We start from the raw sequence: 21,690 nt of genomic DNA, 5'->3' as shown, positions 1-21,690 counted from the left end.
GCCTCCCAGGCTGTCTGTTTAGAAAAGACGTGACGAAGGGGAGTGAGAGGCCTTCCCTGAGCCTGATGTGTTGGAGCCACTTTGTAAATTGACTGGAGATGATGTTTACATCTCACGAATTCTTTAGAGTGAAAACACTGAGTATTACATATCTAAATGACAGTGTTTTTTTTTTTTTTAAAAAAAAAAGGTTCATTCTGGAAGAACTCCTGGGAACTGGGAAAAAGCATTTAAATGTCCCCCGGCCGATCCCCAGGCTGGGAGGAAACAGGTACCCTGTTTCTTCTTTCAGCCTGGGGGTCAGTCACGACCACACCTTCGCCCACGCCTTCCCCCGTGTCTGTGCGTCTGTGCAGAGCTCTGAAGCCCCTGCCTTCCCTTGAGGATCTAGCGTTGAGTGGGAAAAGGGAAAAGCCAGGTCTGAACCAGAACCGGGGGTTATAAAACTCCAGTTGTGCCTCCACAGTATGCGTCTGGGGCAGAGCAGGGCTTGGTCAGGAGAGAAACTCACTGGCCCCAAGATAGTGAGTGACCACGTTGTAAGGATGGACGTGAAGTGATGGGCTCCACCCCGTGGCCGGGTGCAGGAGAAGGCCGCTCCCCCAGTCCTGGTTTTCCTGCTGGAATCAGGCCTGAGTGTAGCCAGGGTTCTCTGTCCCTAAAGAGCCCTGGGAAAAGTTGAGGGAAGCTGTGAGGCCATTGGTGCTGGTGGGGAGCAGGAGACGGGAGGGCCTCGCCCACAGGTCTGGGGGAGTGGAGGAGTTCACTCCCAGCTTTTACACTGGCCCCAGGGCGCCCCGTGGGCGGCACCACCAGACACCCGGGGGTCTGAGTGACTGAGCGGTGAAGCGGGGGAGACGGGGACACGGGTGACTCATTCATTAGTGAGTTCGTGCATTCTTTAGTGACTGGATAGTGCCCCGGTTACATACGAGGCTCTGTTCTCAACGCTGGATCTACAGCGATGACTCTCCATGCAGCTCACCACCCAGCAGAGAAAACAGACCCTTGGTTCTTACACAGATAATTATTTAAATGTTTTTTTTTTTTGAAACGAGTGCTGGGATGAACAACTTCCCTGAGGCAGTGACATTGAAGATGAAGCCTGAAAGATGAGAAAGTGTTGGCTGCATAAGGGGTTGGTAGAGATGGGAGCGCTCGGACAGAGAGAACATCGTGTACGAGGATCCCCGGGGTAGGGGGGACTGGCCCTGCCTGGGAAGCTGAAGGGGCAGGGTGGCCGGAGCGAGGTGAGCAGGAGCTGGAGGAGAGGAGGTGGGAGAGCTGCTGGATGCTCTGGAGCTTGATCCGGATGATCTGGCTGGGTGCTCACTTGCTGGAAGGGAGAGGAGAGGCTTGAGCAAGGGGACCGAGGGGACACGTGCTGGAGATGTTGGCACGACTCGGCCTGGACCTAACTGGGCTAGTACTCTGCAGACGGTCAGCCAGGACTGGAGTTGACTGTGGGAAAGGTGGAGGGCGAGGGGCTGAAGGCAGCGAGGTGGCTGGTGTGAGTCCCGCAGTGGAAGCGGACGGGGTGGGAGGTGGACTTGCAGGAGCCTGGGGAACAGGAGGACAGAGCCGAGGGAGAGGGCAGGGCGGGAACACCGCGCTGCCGGCTCCCCTTCCTCGGGGGCACGCTAACATCTCTTATGTCACAATCTCCACCACAGCCCTACAAGGGCAGTGCTTTTATTTCCGTATTACAGGTGAGGCACTGAGGCTTGGGGAAGTTAGTAATTTGACGCAAGCTGAAGGGCAGGAAGGCTCAAGGTAATGGGAGGGATTATGGGGAAAAGGGAAGGAAGATGGGAAAGAATCGGAGCCAGCAAGTGGGAGCTGATGTCAGAGGGGAGAGAGGCGGTGACAGGGTGTAGGGTGGAGTGTCCTGGACATCAGCATGGGATGGTGATGAGGACCTGAAGGGACACGTGGCCAGGCGGTGGTCACAACCACCTCCACTGAGCTGCAGGGCAGCCCCATCCTGCCCCCGTCCCCACCGTGGAAAGTTCGCCCCCAGTCAGTCAGTGCAGGGCTGTGTGACGGTGATGGAAGCTCAATTTGTGTCACATTCTGCTCATTCATAACCATCTCTCTTTGGGGTCTGCCTCTTCCTCCATCCAGGTTCCGTATGCACCACCCGCACCAAGACGGGGGTGGGTTACCCCCAGCTGAGCGCTGTGATCGAGTGCGCAGACTCGGCCCACGGTCTGAAGGGGCACATCATCTCCGTGAGTCTCCGAGCCTGGGAGGCCTGGGGCAGGGGGATCTGGGAGCCTCTCGGGACTGCGGGGAGGCCCCTGCTGGTCCCTGGCCACCATTCACCTGGTTGGCATCTAGTGGGCTCAGGGCACCCAGGTCTCAGAGGTGACATTCAGCAGAGACGTAGACCCTTCTCCCTGCTTACTCTGCGGCGAGGGAGGCAGCACAGGGGTCAGTTACAACTCTAGTCAATAACAGCTCGCAGTGGTGGGTAGTGCAATGGGAGATAGGTGGGCAGTTTTGCAAAAATGAGGACCCAAACCTTAGTCTGCCGTGGCTGCCATAATGAAGTACCCTAGGCTGGGTGACTGACAATGGGAAATATATTCCCATAGTTCTGGAGGCCAGAAGTCCAAGATCCAGGCCAGCAGGGCCAGGAGGCCTCAAGGGAAGAGTCAGTTTCAGGCCTCCCACACTTCTGGTGGGTCCTTGGCTTGTGGCCCGGGACTCCAGTTTCCATGTGGCGCCCCCCACCTCACCATGTACGTGTCTTTGTGTCCAGATTTCTCCTTGCTATAAGAACATCAGTCATGTGGGATTGGAGGCTCACCCTACTCAAGGGTGACCTCACTGGGGCTAATCACACCTGCAGGGGTTGTCTGATGCTGCCAGCCCGTCACCGGTTACTGTAGTGAGAGCAGATTCAGTAGCACGTTGGGGGCAGAAGGTGGATTTTTGTGGGTTGAGGAATGTAGGGGAAGGAGGGGAGGAGAGGCAGAGACAGTGGTCTCAACCACACTTTCAGGAAGCTCCTGGAAGGGCAGCACCACAGCACTCAGACACTGAATGTTAAGGACTGAATGTCAGGTTAAAATCCTCAATTGATCTCTAATTCTCCTCCACCTTTACCAACGTGACCTTCACTTAAATAGTTAGCACATCTCCCCTTCCAGATGAGATGCTCAGAATAGGACAGAACGTGTCAGGTGGAATTGGACGGGCTTGGACAGAGCCGTGGCTTCCACTCATGTGGGTGACACAGACATACATATATATTTTAAAATTCGGAAGTAGTGGCATATTTTTAATGGTCCTATAACAATGGATTCATATTGAATACAGGAGGTTAAATTTTCAGTTCTCAGGCCCCATCTCAGACCTACTGAATCAAACTTGGAAGATGAGGCCCAGGAATCTTTTAACAAGCCTTCCAGGTAAATCAGATGTGCTTTCAGAGTCAGTACCCAGGGAACCCTGAGAAAAGGGAGGGATTTGAATGACCAGATGAGTTCACTGTCCACTGATACCCAAAAAGGGCTTGGACTTTGTAGTGCATCTTAAAACCGATTAAAAAAAAAAAAGTCCTCTGGTGAGGACCACTACCGTCTGTTTACTCAAGGCCAACATTTTAATCAGTGCGTTTTATAAAGACTTAGAGAGCATGCTTCACAGAGGTCAGGTGGATTCAGAATAATCCGCAACCTCCTCCTTGTCTACACCCAGTCATGAGGGCTCTCATCCCACTGACCCCCTGCAAGGAAGGAAGGATTGATCAGCAAATTTCCTATAATTTTGTTGATTTAATGTAGTAGTTTAGGAATCGTTAGACCATTTGTTGGAAGAATCTAAAAAAGTCATTCAAAGAACTTAGTTTTGTTTGAGGCTTGAAAAATTCCCCAGCCAAATAAATTTAGCCTAGACAGAAATATAAAGGAAATAAAGATGACTAGACATGCCTTATTAAGATAACCACTGCTAATATATGTATGCTTCTAGACATTTCTAGAGTTTATTCAACCAAGGTTCTAATCTTGTTCCTCCTTTATTATAGCTGTGTGACCTTAGGCAAGTCACTCAACCTTTCTGAGTCTCCCTCTTTGTTTTCCCCCACCTACAAAATATCAGCTTCAGGTTCTTGTGGTGTTTGAATAGGAAAATGAAGTTTGTAACAATCCCTGGTCCATAGTTGGTGCTTGATTCGAAATCCCTCTGCCTCCTGCACGCTTGCTGTTATGGCCCCTTCTTTTAGGGAAGGGCAGGTATTTTTAAGAAGGGGAGGTAATGCTGACAATTCACATCGAATCACCACTCACAGTATGGTGCCTTTTCTATGTTAACACTCTTGCAAAACAAAAGTAACCCTTGGAATATTTGCACATTGTTTTCTTAAAAACTCCCTGTAGCTATGCATGTTCGTTTGTGAAAGTAAACGTGTGTCTCAGATTGCAGACGGTTTCCTCCTAGGACCTCACTGGGGCCCGTTGCCAGTAACAGGTGGCAGCCTGGTTGTTTGTCCCCCTAGTACAGAAGCACAGTGGACCTGCGTCCCAGTAACCTTGTTCTGGGTCCCTGGTATTGAAAGTATAACAGCCCCCCCCACCCCTATCCTGGCTGAACCGTGCCTGGCGGCATAAGATGACAGGCCGCCCTGCCAGGCCCTGAACCAGCCAGGGGAGCCCTGGGTGGGCAGAGTGGGTGTCAGGAATGCGTGTTTGCGGGGTACTGGGTACCTTACAGGATGGTGACTAGGAGACACATGGAATGGCTGGGAATATAAAGGAGTGAATTCAGTGTTCTTTCCAGCTCTTAAAATACTTCAGCTTTTGCGCTAAATAAATCTCCCCTCACATTGGGCAGTGGGGGAAGTGACTATTGCGTGGTAGTAAGGGGGACAGCCAGTGGCCGGGCATGGTGTGCAAGGGCTGGCAGGGTACAAGCTTCGCAGCTCCCGCTTCCTGCATCCCAGACAGCACATTGATGCCCGCTGGAGGGCAGGCAGTGGCGTGCTGGCCTGAAACGGGACGGAGGGGGCCTGGGGAACAGAAGGTGCCATGTTGAGGGGAGTGTTGGGCCTCAGCTCTGAGGGTTGTGTGCTTGGCTGGGGGCTCGGTGAGCGGGTACCAGCGACTCACGCCAGTGGAGGGGGACAGCCTGGCCCAGCTCCCGCTGACACCCTCTCTGCTCCTTCCTCTGCAGGACGGAGGCTGCACGTGTCCAGGAGATGTCGCCAAAGCCTTTGGTAAGTGGCCGCAGGGGAAGGAGATCCCTGCGGGGCTGCCGAGGAGGTGGGACTCTTCGGGAAGTTCAGGGCCCGCCCTGAGTTTCCTCTCCCTGGATTTCCGCCCACATTGGCCCAAATTCTGGCATCCGTTTGGCTCTGGTTGGTGGCAGAGCGCACTGAGTGCCCCCAGGGTAGATGGAGGGTGACATCCTGCAGCCCAGGAGGGAGTGATGTCATGGCCTAGAAGTCATAGCTGAGAAGGCTCAGGGCACACGTGGAAGAGGACTGTACCCGGTCTGATGCCTGGAAACTTCAGCCTGGGTCTCGGGGGCCTAACTTGGGGAAATCCTGTGGGAGGGACAGGAGTCCCCACGGCTGTTTCTCACCAGATGCTGAGAAGCCTGTTGCCCACCAGGGGGCAGTAGCGTCTGGCTGTGGTCGGTGTGGCTGGGCCGCGGGGCCCCAGCCAGGTGTTTTCTTGAGGAAGCACGGGGAAGTCCAGCCTCTCAGCCTGCTCTGCCCTGTGCCTGTCTCTTAACCTTCGTCAACTACGGTCAGAAGTCAGAGCTGCCGCACAGCCGGGGACTCCCAACTGTGAGGTGGGGGATGTGCGTACCTGCAAAAGGCAGAAACAAAACTACCCCCCCGCCCCCCTCCTTTCCTGATGCCAGGGCCAGGTTTGCTGAGGGTGTATTTGTTTTTCAGTGGAGGGAAGCTTTCTGCCTTGGGCATTCCCCAGGGATGGCAGTGGTTCCGCCCCTTACCTGTGTGAGGTGACGCCTGCTTAGTACTACTTTTTCTGTTTCTGTCTATGCCAGAGAACGCCTTCAGCCTGGACAGTGGTTCGTTTTTGAAATTACTTTTAAAGCACTGATGGTGACAGAGGGAAACCTGAGGCAGTGTTCTAGCAGCTGGGTTTTATAGCAACCCTGGAGAATGTCCAGGACACTGGGGCCCCAAGAGGCAAGCGACAAGGTGAGGGTCCCGCAGGCAGGGGTAGAGCAGGGCCCCATGGGACTGCTGCTGCGTGAGTGCTTCTCACCCAGTAGAAGGCTCATCAGCCAAGGGCACGTCTGCTGTTGATTTCTGAGCTGCTCGCACTTAAGACTGACAGGGGTTCCACCTCAGGCTCCCTGCTCACTGAGCACACTGTGTTCCGCACAGAGTGGCCTTTGGACCCATGCTCTGGCAGCTTTCCCTCCCCGGCTCCCCTTCCAGAAGTGCAGCCAGGCCTGTGCCAAGGCTCAGTGGAGGGAGAGGACCGGGTCAGGGAAAACGCTGGTCAGGAAAGGACACGAGAGCATTCAGAAATGAAGATAATGGGAAGCCATGTCAGAGCATCGTTTGCGTGGCTCTGGGCTCTGTGCTCCTGCTGTTTACAGCTGCTCCTGGGCTTGAGGGCAGCAGGAGGCCTGACCGGACACCATGCATCCCCTCCCCTCTTACCCTCGTGGCAGGAGGCCGAGGAGCCAGTGTTCGTGTGAGGGACCCTGAGGGGAAGAGTCTGCGGAGCTTGCCACCAAGTAGAGAGGTCCTGTCGTGCCTCACTTGCCTGACTGCCAGGCCCAGGGGCCAGCCCCACAGAGCCCGCCTTTCTGCAGTGCTGAACGGAAGGGACGCCCCTGAGTCCCCTTGTAAATATTTCAGTGACTGCAAGGAAGCGGTCGAGGCCGCGTTCCAGGGCGGCCTGTGTCTGCTCCTTTGTCCTGCACGCTGACCACTTAACGCAGTTCCCTGATACCCTTGCATTCTCGCTGTGAACCCCCCCTCAGTCTCACTCGGGGAGAAGTTGGGGTCATTTCTTCCTTTCTAGTCAGTGGAGAGCTTCTGCACAGTTATCCGCAGACAGGATGATATCTGTGTCTTCCACAAATAGACACTTTACTTTCCTGACAACCAGTTCCTCCTTGTCTGCCGCAGCCCATGCACTGTGACAAACACTGAGACGGCCGTGAGCCAGCTCTGCCGTCCCAACTGTTCTTGGTCCCGGTCCAACAGAGCCTGCAAAGGCAGCCTCAGTATTGCAGCCTCCCCTGTACCTATCCTGAAGCTCCATGTCATTCACTGATTAATAGGAGGTATTTTATACTCTGCAAGTCAAATGTTTATCACAGCAGAGGTGTAAGTAGAGTTTTGCAGGTTGTACATAGATATCTATACACATACACACGCACACACGCACACAGCTGCTGTCCTTCAGGCCCAAGCTTTAGTGCAGGTGGTTGTCTCTCCTGTGGTCCTTTCATATTTACGGAGTATGAGTGCTGAGAACCTCAGGTAGACCAGATGGCTGGTGGGCACAACGCAGAGGAGTTACCAAGTATGAGTTGCGATGAGATGCTGAGATGCTGCCCAGTTCTTAATGTTTCTGTAATTTTGAGACCTCTGGCAGGTGGTCAGAAGGGCTCATCCATAACCACTAAGGACTGTCCACAGGAAAAAAACAAAAAACTGTCTAGCGTGTTAGCCGCCAGCCTCCAGCAGCGCTGTTCTGCAGTGTTCAGATTCGTTGCTCAAGTGTCCAGTGTCCATCTCCCTGTACACGGAGGCGTCTTACTTTTTTTCTGAAGGGGGTGGTTGAGTTTTTCTCTGACTATGGCCAGGAGGAGGGAGGCTGAGTTGGCAGCACTTGGATTTTTCCAGAGCTGATTGTCTCTGAGCTCTTTTCTCTGCTTTCTTTTGTCCCCCACCACCGTTGGCCTGTAGGAGCTGGAGCAGATTTTGTCATGCTGGGAGGGATGTTTTCGGGCCACACTGAGTGTGCTGGAGAGGTGATCGAGAGGAACGGGCAGAAGCTCAAGCTCTTCTACGGGATGAGCTCCGAGACAGCGATGAAGAAACACGCGGGCGGGGTCGCTGAGTACAGGTACGCGGGGGCTGTCACTGGTGGGGTCCCGTTCCCCTCGCTTCTTACGGAAATGGGATGGAAGCAGGTCTCAAAAAATAAGAGTCTGTTTATAGGATAGACTCTGGGAGGGAGCTAGAAAACATGTCTTGCCTCTTTCGAAACAGCCATGATTTTTATCCAGGTAGCCTTTGCAGTGTGTGGGGCCCTCGAAGGGCAGTGTGGTACAGAGGTGTTTGGGGATGAGACGGGACTGGAACCCAGAGGTAGGTGAGGAGGTGGGACTCCTGCTGGGGACCTTCCAGACTTCCAGGGGGTGGGCAAGAACATCACTGCCTTGTCCTTCTGATAGTCTGTGTGGAGCCGGGGACCAGTTCAGGCGCCAAGAGTCAGGTTGAACAGTGGGTCTCCCACTGCCTCTGAGACTGGTGTGGTCGAGACCACCGCATGGAGCTCAGGCCTTTCTGGACGCTCCACCTGCAGTAGCTCCTGCAGGACTCTCACCTGCCTCCAGGCTCTGACAGTTGACACAGGCAGCATTTTTAGCCGTTTAACGATGTCGCTCCACAGAAGGGGTGCTCTCGTCTGCTTGCCTGTTTCACTTCCATTGTGACTGTGGTGCACGTGTGTGTAAGAACGTCAGGACAGGGTCCATCCACTGCCCTGCCTGGCTCCGTAGAGTCTGCCGTTGCTTCTCATCAGAGCTGGCACTGATGACGAGCTCTGCAAAGTAGACTGGACAGGAGGCCCTGCATCCTCAGAAGGATGTCCGCTGTGAGGGGGCTGGTTGCCTTTCCCCAGGAGGCCTCAGGCCCTGGGATGGTCAGCCCCCGCCCCAGCTGATACCCGACCACACTCAAAAGCTTACTCTGAGGACATGGCATTCAGATGCATTGGGTAAGGCTTGAACCAAGCTAGAGGTCAAAATCTCAGCTCCATGGAGATTTCCAGGCCGGCAGGAGGGAGGTGTGGGGTCCCCCACCAAAGTTCTGTTCTTGGGTTCTGTGGACTGACCGCAGTTCTCATTTCTCCCCTCTTCTCTCTCGGTGGGGACCTCAGTGAGGATGGTGTTGCAGGGAAGAGGAGCAGGGCCCTGCATTCACATCTTCATCCTGGAAACGTCAGGCAGAACAAGAGGGACCCCCCTTCCCAGGAGGCCTCTGAAGGCCCTCTTTCTCCCATAAGTGATGGAGGAGGCTGCACAGTTTGTCAGGGGGCAGAGGAAGGGGTTTACTGCCTCAGTTCCAACCTGGCCAAGACACTTAATGCTTTACCAGCAGCCACTGTCACTGGTCAAGGGCCTGTGTACGGGCCCTCCCTGCCACTATGCACGTGGGGCCATCGGGCCAGCCAGGGGCTCTGCCTAGAGTCCATTTTCTGCCCACCAGCTGTTGCATCTGTTCTGGGTTCTAAGCAAAGTAGGTGGGGACGGCCGGACCAGGCTGTGGCACAAACAGAAGCCACGGAGCTGATGGAAAAATCATCTCCTGTAATCTCTGCCGGGTTTAGACAAAACAGAAAATGGAAGATATGGAGTATCAAGACTCAGTGCGGATTCGAGTCTTAGGAAAGTGCTGAAGGAATTAGTACCTTAGTCCACAGCCAGCCTGAGCCCTGCAGGCTGTGTCCGTGTTCCCTATCTGTCTCATTCTGCCTCCCTCCTACCCTCTCCTCCTCACCACCATGATCCCCTCCTGAGAGCAGTTCTCCTGCTTAGACCTTATATTTAAATAAAGCAGAGTTGTGTATGTTTTGCTGGTTCCTTCCCAGTCGTTAACCACTTGGTGCTCACGCTGTCCTCGGGAGACAGATCAGAGACCTTCATTTTACAGGTGAGAAGACTTGAGCATCAATGATAAATGACTTGCAGAAGGTACCATCACCCCTTAGCACACAGGCAATGATGAGGATCTGGGTGATGTCCAGTAAGCCCCAGACATCTGTCTTCAGTGAACTGGCCATCTTTTCAGGCACCTGGGTCTGTGCTGGTCTCTGGTCTCAGAGAGCAGTGATGCAAGTCACTTCAGGGGTGGCCGGTGAGCTGGGTGCTGTAAACCAGCCACTGGACTGGCTGATGGCCTGAGGAGCTGGATTTCACTTGAATTTAGTCTGGCAGGTGTAGATTTCAGTGCACAAGAGTTAACACCCTTTTGAAATGCTGGGGAATGAGTTTTTGATGGAGATACTGTTTTTTTCAGTTGAAGAGACCAGCTCAGGAAAGCTGCAGAATTTGGTTAACTGTAAGAATTTCTAGATTGCCTGGCCCTTAGACAAGGGCTGGAGTTTTCCAGCGATTGGAGATGTCCTTCTTGGAATGCCCCTCCAGAAGCAAGTCCAGACCCTGCCTCCATTTTGCCGGAAGGGGACCTGGTGTGCACGCGAGCAGTGGCGCTTGGTGGCCTTGGGAGGAGTGGGAAGAGGGCTCAGCGAGGACAGTTAGATAGGGCTTAGTGCCCCTGCCGTGGGCCCGGCCTTCTGAATTTCTAAATGTGCCCCTGAAAATGTGAAAGATGCTAACCAAAGCCCCGAAACCTCCGGTGTGGAGAACGTCCTAGTTCTGCCCTGGTTCCACCTTGCAGGGACCCCCACGCCACGCCCACGATGATGGGTGTAATGACTTGTGCAGACGCAGGGAGGTGAGCTGGGGGGGTGTGCCCGACAAGGGGCCGGGCATGTGGAGCTACTTATCTTAGTAGTGGAGGTTTCCGTGGTCCGTTTTATCCATCCTTTCCCTGTCTTGGTCATCCCATGAAGTCACTGTCTCATTGGAGAGCTGGCAGGGGGTGCTCTGGGCTTGTTCTGCTGTAGACTGGGGAGGGCAAGTAGGAGAGGGGTGGTGGGGGTCCTTCAAGGGTCTCTTCCCCAGTCCAGAGGGATTCGGGGCTCTGGGTCAGTGGAAGGTCGGTGTATAGGTGAAGGCAGAAGGGGGAGATGGGGCACGCTGCTGAGAGTGTCACTGTGCAGGGTGACAGGCTTTGGTCTGTGACTTCTTCGTTTTGCTGATGGAGACTTGCCTTTCCCTGGCGCTCTGGGCAGCCAGCAACGAGGTCGTGCATTTTGGGCAGAGGAACGTGTTCACCTGAGATGCTGGCGTGATCAGCCTGGCATTGGTGGTGGTGCTGGGCTGGCCGTGGGGCCAGAGATGGCTTTCAGCTGCCTGGTGCCCTGGGGCTGCTGCAAGTTCTACAGATGGACTCCTCCTGGCTGGGTTTTTGAGGGAGGAGAACCAGATTGAAAGAGAAACCTCCTTTTTCTTCCAGAGCCTCTGAGGGCAAGACTGTGGAAGTGCCTTACAAAGGGGACGTGGAGAACACTATTCTGGATATTCTCGGGGGACTGAGGTCGACCTGCACCTACGTGGGGGCCGCCAAACTCAAAGAGCTCAGCAGGAGGGCGACGTTCATCCGGGTGACCCAACAGCACAACACCGTGTTCAGCTAACCTTGAGCATGAGGTGACATCTGGCTGGTGGAAGCTTCCACGCACGCCTGCTTTCCCATCTCCCTCCTTCTGTTACGGCAGAGTTTCCAGCTGCTCCAGGTGGTGGCAGGCTGCCTCCTCCTCCTCTCCTGCCACCTGGGGGCTGTGGGGCTCCCCCGGTGCCGAGAAGCCAGGCACGCATTGGGTCAGCGGTCAGAGCTCAGCTGCCGGGAAGGCATGCCTCACTGTTAAAACTAACACTCGCGCCTTTTTCTTTTCCTTTTTTCTTTTTCTTTTTTTTTTTTTTTAAGAAAATGGTTTCACTTTAATATAAGGCTCTTAAGACGCTTGAGTGCTGGAGTTTGCATTTGCAGGAACCCAGTTGTAAGGGTGGCTGGGGGAGGCCACGGCAGAGTAACCGGTATCCCCTCCCTCCAGAGTCTGGTTGCTGGAAAACAACAAAAGCAATTGACTGGACAAGTGAACTTGAATTGGTTTTCTGAGGATGCCCCCAAAGGTGTGGTGACACGTGTCCAGCACCTGCCTTACACGTGTCTTTTGGGAACAGGTCCTCTGGCGCGGTGTCTGGGGCTGCTTCGAGGAAGCTGTCCTGGTCCTGGGTTTTCGTTTCATGTTTTCCTCCATCTCTTCCTCTCCCTCCTCAGTCCCGGCTTGTCAGGCTGGCCTCTCTCCTAAAGAGATGATACATTATTTTGAAGTTCCATGGGGTCTGTCACTGAATGATCCACCAAAAAGTTGGCAGGTGGAATCCCACTGAAAAGCAGCCAAAAACCTGGACTCGTGACTTCCTAAAAGGCATTAGTTTAAAATCTGAGGCAGAACCGTGCCCTTGTCATGGCTGTTAGCACTTTCCCAGGAGGGACCACTGGGCACTGCTGTCTATCAGTCAGTTCCCTGACTGGTGACAATGGTACTTTCTCGGAGAAAGGACCTGTGACTTGGTGGGAATCCTACTGTGACCCTTGTTTAAACAGTTAGCACAGGTGGGTTAATGATGACTGGCCACTTTGAAGCATTATTCGAGTAACAGGACTGGGAAGTACATGCCGGCCAGGGTGTTTCACCTCATTTACTTCTAAAGGAGGCTAGAGAAGCAGATAAACAGGCATAAGCTTTCTTTGAGAAGACAAACGATGGCCCTGGAGTGGTGAAGGGCCACGTGGTCCCACTGTGTGATGCCAGAGTAACTGTCTCATGTCCACGGTGACCTCCGCCGCACGAAGAATCCAACCAAAGCGTCACACTCCAGGAACTTAACAGGTCCGCGTTTAGTCTAAGAGTACATTCAAAGATCCAGCAACTTGAACACCAGTGTAATACTTTTTTCCCCCAAATCCATTCAGAGTAAGTCTTGTAGAAACATGAATGTGGCTTCATGTTTGAGATGAGAGTCGAATGGATGTTGAGCATCGAGCGCGATGTTGCTGGAGGCACCCCACCTTTCCTGTTCGCTTGTCTGAGGTATGAGCCCCCTGCTGTCCCTGTGGGAGATGTGTTTTGTACTTGAGCCCTTGAGTTGGTTTGTTTTGAGATTCTTCATCGCAAAGTAAGGCAGAGGAGTGAAGGAGAGGAGGTCTTAAATCCTTTCCAGTGGGCCAGCAGCAAGTAGTAAGGAAACTCCTAGAACAGCGTCCTCCATACTCCTGTCTCAGCTTGGGGTCACCAGTGTCCTGTCCTGGCATCAGGCCCTGTTCCGCACCCTGGCGGGCAGTCCTCTCCACGGTGGCCTAGGCCTGCTTGTCCATCTGGTGCAGAGACAGCAGACGATGTGCTCTTGGAGGAAGGCAGGTCCCTCTCTCATCCAGTTTTTACAGAAGTGAAAACATTAGTTATTGCAAAAGCCAAAAACTCGTCAGGATCATTTTGAAGCAGAGGTTTCCACCTCTAAGGCTCGTCACCCTTTGCAAGGTCCATCTGTGTCTCCAGGAGCAGTGGATGTGGGGGGCCAGTGCCGGAGTGGCCCTCAGATCTGCTGACTTCAGGGCGTCTTGTGCAGGGTGGGTGCGGGTAGAGAGGAGAGCCAGTGGCTGGATGCCACTCACCTCAGGCTGCCCTGCCATGGGCTCCTGCTGTGGTTTTAGTGGTTTCAGGGTCAGCTCTGCTGCAGTGTGAAGCAAAGGCTTGTCTCTGACCAGTCTGACTGGTTCAGGCAGGTTGCACAGCTACCGGACCCCAAACTTGTCAGGACCATTAGCATCTAATATTAAAACAGCAGGGAAGCCAGCGATCAGACTGCTTCGCCAGACGTGCCCACATCTGGCCAGACGGCTCTGGAGGACAAGGAGGGCTAGGGCAGCCGTCTCGTCCGGGCTGTGAGGCTCAGCTCATCACTGCTGGTTTACGCACTAGCATTCTCTCACACGCTAGCAGTCACAGGGCGTCAGGATCTCAACTCGTAAGCCCTAAGTGGAGCATCTTGTGAGATGTCCCCAAACATACACCTAAAGACGACGACAGTAAGGGGTTACCCATCCGTCCCTGGGCTAAGTGAAAACTACATTTAATGCTGAGAGTTCTCGTCCACCTCTGCAAACCTTAACGCTAGAAACGTTTGATAGCCATGCATGCAGATGGGAGCAGAGGGGTTCACCTGCTTGGGTCCTGGAGGCATTACTTCCTGGGACAACTGCTAAGCCACGTCTAAGAGCAGGCACAGTGCAAACCTCTGAGTTTCAAACTGGCACAAATTTACAGGAAGCACAAGTGAACTCTCCACCTTCAGACCACTAACCTGGGTATAGCCAGACTGTACAGAAATGTACTGATAATGCTACCTGAGTCCACGAAGCTGCCAGTACTGTTGAGGAACAAAATCATCTCTTGGAAACAGCCATGCTGAGCTAGGAGAAATAAACAGGAACAGAACAAGCCAAGACATCAGACAGTGAAACACACCCTTTATCAGAGTCTCAAGCAGGACTAACCCTCCCATCCCCTCAAATCAGTAGGAGAGGCACCCAGCCCCACCACAACCTACCCAGTGATCACAGCCGACTACGTGAGGAGGAGGAATTACCACCCTGTCTTCAGGCTCATCCTTCTCCCAGGACCTGACGCAAGGCGAGGACACATTTGCAGTTGGCACTGTTATTTTATTAGTACGAGTATACTGAAACAATAAACTTGTACTGGTATACAGACAATTTATTTAAAACAATTTTGTTCAAATTTTGAATCAAACATTGTTTTATTATAATAATGAAATAATTTCTACCTAGAAAACCTGCAAGCACCATCAAAGAAAGGGACCATAAAATTCAATAAACAGACTCGAGTGTATCCTACAAATAGACACACCACGATTAGAAAATAGAATATGAATTTTCCATTTTTTTAATATTTGTTTTAAAAAAGCTAGTGCAAGTACAATATTTTACACTGGAATTACAGAGAATATGCACGCATATGGAAAAAAGTTCTCCTGTCACAATAAAAGCTCTTAACTATGTATGCACTTAAAATTTTCTTTTCAGTAAGGTGCAAAACATCATTCCTTCCCTAGTTCTCCTCTGTACTGGCCATGTCAGTCTGATAGTGCCCTCAAAGTTCTGGTGTCTCTTTTCCCTTGGCCGGTGGGAGGCCTACAGTTGGAAGTTTGGTGGGTAATGATCTGATACTTTACTTAAAACACAAGGGTGCCAATCTCAGAGATGGCTCTGGGACCAGGACCCCACGGGCTAGAAATTTGGATTCTGTCTTAAGGACCACCACGAATACTGGCAGGGCGCTACTGAAACCTTTCAGCTGACACTAATTTGGGTTTACAGGGAGCAGTGAAGGTTGAGGAGGGAGAAACCTCCCCCCAAGGCCAAAAGGGCAGTATTCACAGAACCAAATGCACAGGTACCAAGTTTAAGGTTCACTGACAAAAGAAGTCACCCCCCTCCTGGACCAGATCATTTAAGAGTAAGTGGTTCGTGTACGAACCAGAGGAAACCTACATACCCAGCTTGGTAACCGCTCAGACTTGTGATTCCGGAGGACAGTGTGTTACCTCGGCAAGGATTACTGTAAACAGCGCTTCCAAAGGGGGCCTTCAGACTGGCCATGGAAAAGGAGACAGGCTCATCGGCCATCCAGACAGCAAACGAACAAACTAAAGGGAAAGAAAACTTGGGTGAAGTCTCCAATGATCTGCAGTGGAAGACTGGAGTCCTTTCAGATAAGAAAAGTTATGGAAATTCTTCGAGATTGTTACTGTAGAGATACTACCTATTGGCCAAATGCACTTAATTTTAATACAGCTGAACCATTTGTACACAAATCATGAGGCTATGAAAACCTGAAGCCGCTGTTCCCTCCCGCCCGCCAGAGTTACAGGTGAAGTCAGCTACCAGAAACATCACATTTAACGGTAAAAGAGGGGCTGAGATTCTGAATTTAAGGATTGGTGGGGGATTTGCTCAATATCCCCACAGCTGTCCAGTGTTTGCTGGCTGGCTTGATTTTTTTGGACAGTATAGGACTCTTCTGAGAAGTTGCTCCACATTTATTTTGGCCTCTTAAAGAAAAATCCAAATAAAACCAAAGTAAAACGAGGCGTTTCAATTGAAATTCATGTTTTACCCCCCCATTGAAATGAGGTGTGGGGGGCGGGGGAGAGAGGGCTGAACATTGGTGTGTGTGTGTGTGTGTGTGTGTGTGTGTGTGTGTGTGTGTCCTCGTGATCAGTCCTGGTAGCTAGGATCCCTTGCTATAAACACTTCTTGTTCAGAATTATATTCTTTGGGTTTATTGGAACAGGAAGTGCTGAAAATGTCAAACATCATCTCTGAAGAAAAAGGAGTTGCAATGGCTTAAGAGTTTCAACTAAGACGGGAGCTCGGAGAAGTACTTTCAGCACAGGAATGAAGAGTATTCTCAAATTGCAGAATACAGAGTTGCTCTCCCTCCGAAGAGGGGTGGGGTCTGTGTAACAAAAACATAGAGGAAGCATAGGTGTAGTTGAAGAGCCTTTTACGTAGTAATTCTTCCAGGCCATACCATACAAATCTGATCATTTAGACATGACACATTTCTATATACAAAAAAAAAAAAACATGTAACTTTCAACCTTTATGCTTCTTTGTTTTTACAAACAAGGTATGAAACGCAATTGTTTCAACAGATCCATCTCTCTCAAACACTGAATGAATCATTTCGACATTCATTTTTCTCTTGTGCAATTTTTAAAAACATTACCTGTACTCCTCAAAGTGAGTGCTTCAAAGTTTTTTTTTTCTTCAGCGTCTCAAATTAGGTGTACATTAAAAAAGAAAAAATTCCCACAAGGTATAGTGCTACAAGAAAAGATCCTACCGGTAAGGTAACATATTTTGAAGCGAGGTCATCTATGTAAAAGAAGCGTCAGCTCCGGAGTAGAGGTGTGCAAACAGTTTGGAGTTCCCCTAGCAACAGAAACACAACACTGTGGAAAAGAGAGGAAACCAACCCAACACGATGGCGTATGCATGTGCTTTATAGAAAAAAAAGTATATTCTCTGTATAGTTATTACTGGAGGTGTTCTTAAAAGTCTCTATTTCAGAAATTCTGGGTTGAAAACAAAGGTGGAAAGCGAAGACCTCCATTCCACTTGAAAAACCAAAAAGCGTAATTCCCTTTGCTTTGTCATCACCAAGTAAGCTGGATGGAGCCCCAGAGATGCTGGCCCTTCTTTCACCTGGGATCGTCCCGGGTGACTAGGAGACAGGAAGTGCAAAGGGTTTGAGGAGAAAACAGACCATGGTTTGTTGAACTGCTTGCTGTTCCTGAAACCGTAGCCATGACAACCAACACAGCTCAAAAAGCCTGGCCTTCCAGCCCCACAGCTCTGCCGCTTCACCCAGATCTGAAATAGCATGGCATTAGTGTCTTCAAAAGCATTTGAGATTTTTATTTTCTATTAAAGAAATAGGTTTCCTTAGTAGTCACAGGTGGTAAAGGGTCTTGTCAGTTGTTTCCTTAAAGAAACAAACAAAAAATTCCAAAGCTACACCACAACAAAAATAAATTTTGGCAACGTATTTCAGTAAAGATCAAACTGTGCAAAGAGTGGATTTTAGGATTACTAGGAGCTACTGTTCATCTTGAACATGCAGCATTATATTGCAATCTATGCAGTATCTAAGGAGGAATCCACAAGATGCAGGAAATCCAAACATTCCTTAAAGTTGTACAACCCTACTCCAGAACAGTCAAAGTGCTGCTTCCGGACACGTCAGTGTACCACACACACGCCAGCCCCGTCCCTGAGTTAGAGGTGTGGAAGTTTCCGCAGAGTTCCTTAGAGGGGAGAAGGAGGGGTGCTGCCACTTCCCGGTGGGGGAGAGAACCCAACACACTCACCTAACAGAAAACACACAGGGTCACGGTTCAGAGTTAGAAATGGGATTGACGACGGCCACGCAAAGGAAAAGGAAAAACCAAATCATCCGAAACCAAACTGGGTCAGTTGGAGAAAACAAAAAATTGACTGACATAGAAAAATGATCCTGAACATCCAAATGCAAATGCAGTTTCGGATTTCCACTTGAAAAGATTTGAGGTAAGTGGCATCCATCTCTGTATCCCCCCCGCCCCCAATGTGGCCCAGACAAACCGAAAGAATTCTTAAACATTCTAAGGAACAGTCATTGTATATATTTAGAAATCCCTATAAAGAGAGGTTCTTGTTTGTTGGTTCATTATTGTTTTTTTTTTTCTTCTGTTCGCCCTGACTAATTTCTTGGTGATTGTGTTCCACTGTAAACGCAAAAGGCCTGCTGTTATTAGTTGAAAAATGGGAAACAGGAAAGAAAGAACAAAAGACAGGTTTGGTAAATATTGCAAAGTGGACATTAGTACAGAGGCACATGGCTGATCCTCGTAAGCTGCACGGCACCGAAGAATTTCTCTGCCTGTCATGGTTAGGTCTGCTATGCAGGAGCGGTGACCAAGGCTGCCCTGGGAGCCTCGGGGCTCGCCAACGTCTGCAAACAAGAGGAGGGCCCCTGTCCTCTGGATGTCCTTCCTATTTGAAGAGAAAGCTGCCACAAAGGAGTAGTGACCAGTGTTCACAGGTGGCCCCCTCCACAACCAGTGAACGGATGCTCAGGTCACGCACACCACAGGCCACCACGCTTCCTGCCCACGCTCAGAGGCTCCAAGTCTCAAGGACACAGACCTGAGGAAGGGCCTGCCCACTGGCGGAAAGGACCGTGGAAAGGGTTGATCCTGGCTCTATTGCTCCAGAGGGTGCCTTAGAAATGACTCCGCCTCCTTCCTCTCCACACCGCACGGTCACCATTCCTCGTGGTGACAGGGGAAGAGAAGTCCTTCCCCCACATCCCTTTCACTGGCTCTTTCTCCAACCAGGCGACAGACAAGACACCCAGGGCTCCCGAAAACTCCCTGCCCCAGGACGTGGCATCCGCAGCAGGGGGAACTCGCAGCGGGCAGCTCTCCCCTTCCTGGCTCCTTCCTTCCAGCCCTTCTCTGGCCAGGACAGGAAAGATGGACGGAAGAAGGAAAAAGCCCAAGGGGTCTGAGCTTTCTCTAGAGCACACCGATCAGACTACTGGCACAGGAAGTATTGCACATGCTAAAGAAGCAAATGGGAGCTGGAATAAGGTGTAGAAAGAACCGATTAGTTGATAATTCCTATACCTGAAAACAGAAGCACACAAGTGATGATGATGTTCCTATTGCTCCAAACCACGTATGTTTCCCCATTTTAGTGTTGATGTTGTGATCCAGTCAGTTCACTACTCGAAAGAAGCCAAAAGGTGGTGGGTGTTTCTCTGAGTCCACATGAGTTGCTGTCATCAGTGGCACTAATGAGGACAGAGTCTCTGTGGCAGCCCCGTCTTCCTCTTACCATCAAAACAGAAAGAAAAACAGAACCTAGTAATTGCAAGTGCCCTGAGCAGAATATATGGAAGATTAAGCAAGTTCTCTGAACAGAAACGTTTAAAAAAAAGAAAAAAAGATACAGCACTAAATAAGCAGTATGACTGCAAGAATGGGTCCACCCAGCTCCCTGCTAGCACGCTGAGAGGGTGAGGAAATTCGAAGAAAGTCCAGGACCAGTTCTGGCTGTTCTAAACCTATGCAAATGTTTTTGGTACACCCCAGAAAATGGTTTATAAAAATCATTAGTTCTGGTCAGAGCTAAATGTGGAGGAATACTAGACAGCCCAAATAGGTGTTGATATTACAATTTTTTTTTAACTTGTGAAGTGGAAAGAGTACTATTTCCAATGCTAAAAGAAAAATCAGGTATTTGTTCAGATTAGTTGTAGCCATTCCAAGTAAGAATATTTAAAAAGGTCTCCTTCCTTATAAAACTTTTTTTTTTTAAAGCGCTTTTAAGATGCACACTCAAACCCCACAAATAATAGTGCAGAACTCTGGCAATAAAAGATTTTAAACTGTAAAATACCCTTTCTGGGTTTGTACCAAACATGAAATCTTGATTTGATTTCAGATGGAAAAAAAAAAAGTCATTCTGAAAATAACATTAATAACAATAAAGTAATTGTTTCCTTAAAAAAAAAAACTTGCTCACAGATATGTCTTTATGGAAAACTCTCTCAATGAATCTGAAGAAAATTCTCAGAGTTGTCCTGCTAAGACCTGGTTTCATGTGACAGATGCGGCAGAAAGACCAAAATGAATTTTGAAAGGAACATAACCTTATAAAATGGCCTAGAGTTTAGGCAGGTTAGAAAGTAATTTTGCTACATTTATTTATGCTCGTTCAGTCCCCCAAACCTTTCCCACAATGTTATTGGATAAAAACTGCAGGAATATCACACAAATTATAAACTCAAGATGTGCAAATTGCAAGGTTCTTTAAAAGTTCATCTTAAAAAGAAAAACACTGGACAAAAGTGAGTATTCTTTTTTCCATCCCTTTTCTCTCAGTTTCTCTGCCAGCTCTGCATATGCTTTTAATTCTTTCTCGAACATCAAAGTGAAGAGTGCCTCCCGTCAGGCTGTTCTTGGTGGTCATTCATTGTCACATACTCATAATTCACATTCATCCCTTTAAACCACATTGAAACTTTCAATATCTTGCTCCGTGAGAAACTCTGCAGAGCTGAAATGTAGTTACAGTGTTGAAAAAAAAAAAAAAAAAGAAAGCAACTTGTTTTTTTTTTTCTTTTTTGTCTTTCTTCCCAAAGAGTTTAAAGTGAGATACAGTACTTGTTGAATGATAGACCAAGATGCTTGGTAATAAAGTGTGAACAGCATTTTTAAGTGCTTAGAGATAGTAATATAGATGCTCATCTTCAAAATCTAATTCCTCACATCACACTGGAATCTGAAAAAAGTGGCACCCGAGTTGTCCATAGTCATGAACTATAAACAGTACTAGAGTTAAAAGACAAAAGATTTGCAAACCCAACGAGAAGAGCTTCCGTGGCTCTCTCGAAGGGTAGTTTTCATCTATCTCTTGGGAGCAAAGTCAATGCAATTAACCTGATTGGTTTTCCTAACACTGCACAGAATCCACAGTGGGTGTTCACTCTCCCCCACCCCCGCCGCCCACCACGTGGAGCGATGCCAGCAGGGGCTGCCCTGCCCACCACGACGCCCTGCCCACATCACTGCACTAGTATAACAGAAACGAAATCCCACGGGTGGCAGCTGCTCCTTAAAAAAATATCAGTGCAGTCAGGCCCCATGGGGGAAATATATATCTCTATGATTAAAAGTTGCTTTTATTGTAAAATATGTTGGAGGAAAAAGAATGTTCTTTCACACGGTTAGCTTTCCACCTGCTGTCTGATCCCTCTCTACGCTGCCCTGAATGCAGCTGGGTTCCTGACATTGGTTTTGCACGGGAGAACCTCCCGAGGACATTCCTCTGGACCTCCGACCCCATGCTGAGAGCAAGAGAGAGGGAGACAGGACGAGGCGGAGAGAAAGAGACCCTCACTCGCCGTGGCACCCGCGCACCCCCAGACGCACACACGCACGCACTCCCCCGCAGCTCCCTTCCCGCAGAATGTCCTCCCCAAACCCGCAGAAGTCGGCGCCCAGTGGGTGCATCCGTGCGGCTGGAAAAGGCAGGCGCCGTGAAGCCACATTCGTTTCCACCAGGATGCCCGCCCCGAGCCTGGACTGGGGCCACCCCGGCCCCCCGCACGCGTGGAAAAAGCATATGCACCAGTCTCCTGCCCGACACCCGCTGTAACTCTAAGGACAAGGTTATAACAGAAACCTAAAGTAAGAGAA

At 50.4% G+C, this 21,690-nt stretch overlaps 1 protein-coding gene across 4 annotated transcripts in view; it reads left to right on the top strand.

The window, feature by feature from the left end:
- Positions 1-11,814, top strand: part of GMPR (guanosine monophosphate reductase) — a 107,320-nt gene extending 95,506 nt beyond the window's left edge. For all 4 annotated transcript variants that reach the window (XM_072945630.1, XM_072945628.1, XM_006198621.4 and 1 more), the window contains 4 exons: positions 2,125-2,231; positions 5,179-5,221; positions 7,910-8,069; positions 11,309-11,814. In XM_072945630.1, the coding sequence (XP_072801731.1) occupies positions 2,125-2,231; positions 5,179-5,221; positions 7,910-8,069; positions 11,309-11,489 (491 nt within the window). In that variant the 3' untranslated portion in view covers positions 11,490-11,814. The remainder of the gene's footprint in view (positions 1-2,124; positions 2,232-5,178; positions 5,222-7,909; positions 8,070-11,308) is intronic.
- Positions 11,815-21,690: the final 9,876 nt, after the last annotated feature.

The sequence above is a fragment of the Vicugna pacos genome, chromosome 20, assembly GCF_048564905.1.
Source record: "Vicugna pacos chromosome 20, VicPac4, whole genome shotgun sequence".
Classification (NCBI taxonomy): domain Eukaryota; kingdom Metazoa; phylum Chordata; class Mammalia; order Artiodactyla; family Camelidae; genus Vicugna; species Vicugna pacos.
Note: the sequence above shows the minus strand (reverse complement) of the source record. Positions and strands in the feature narration are given on the sequence as shown.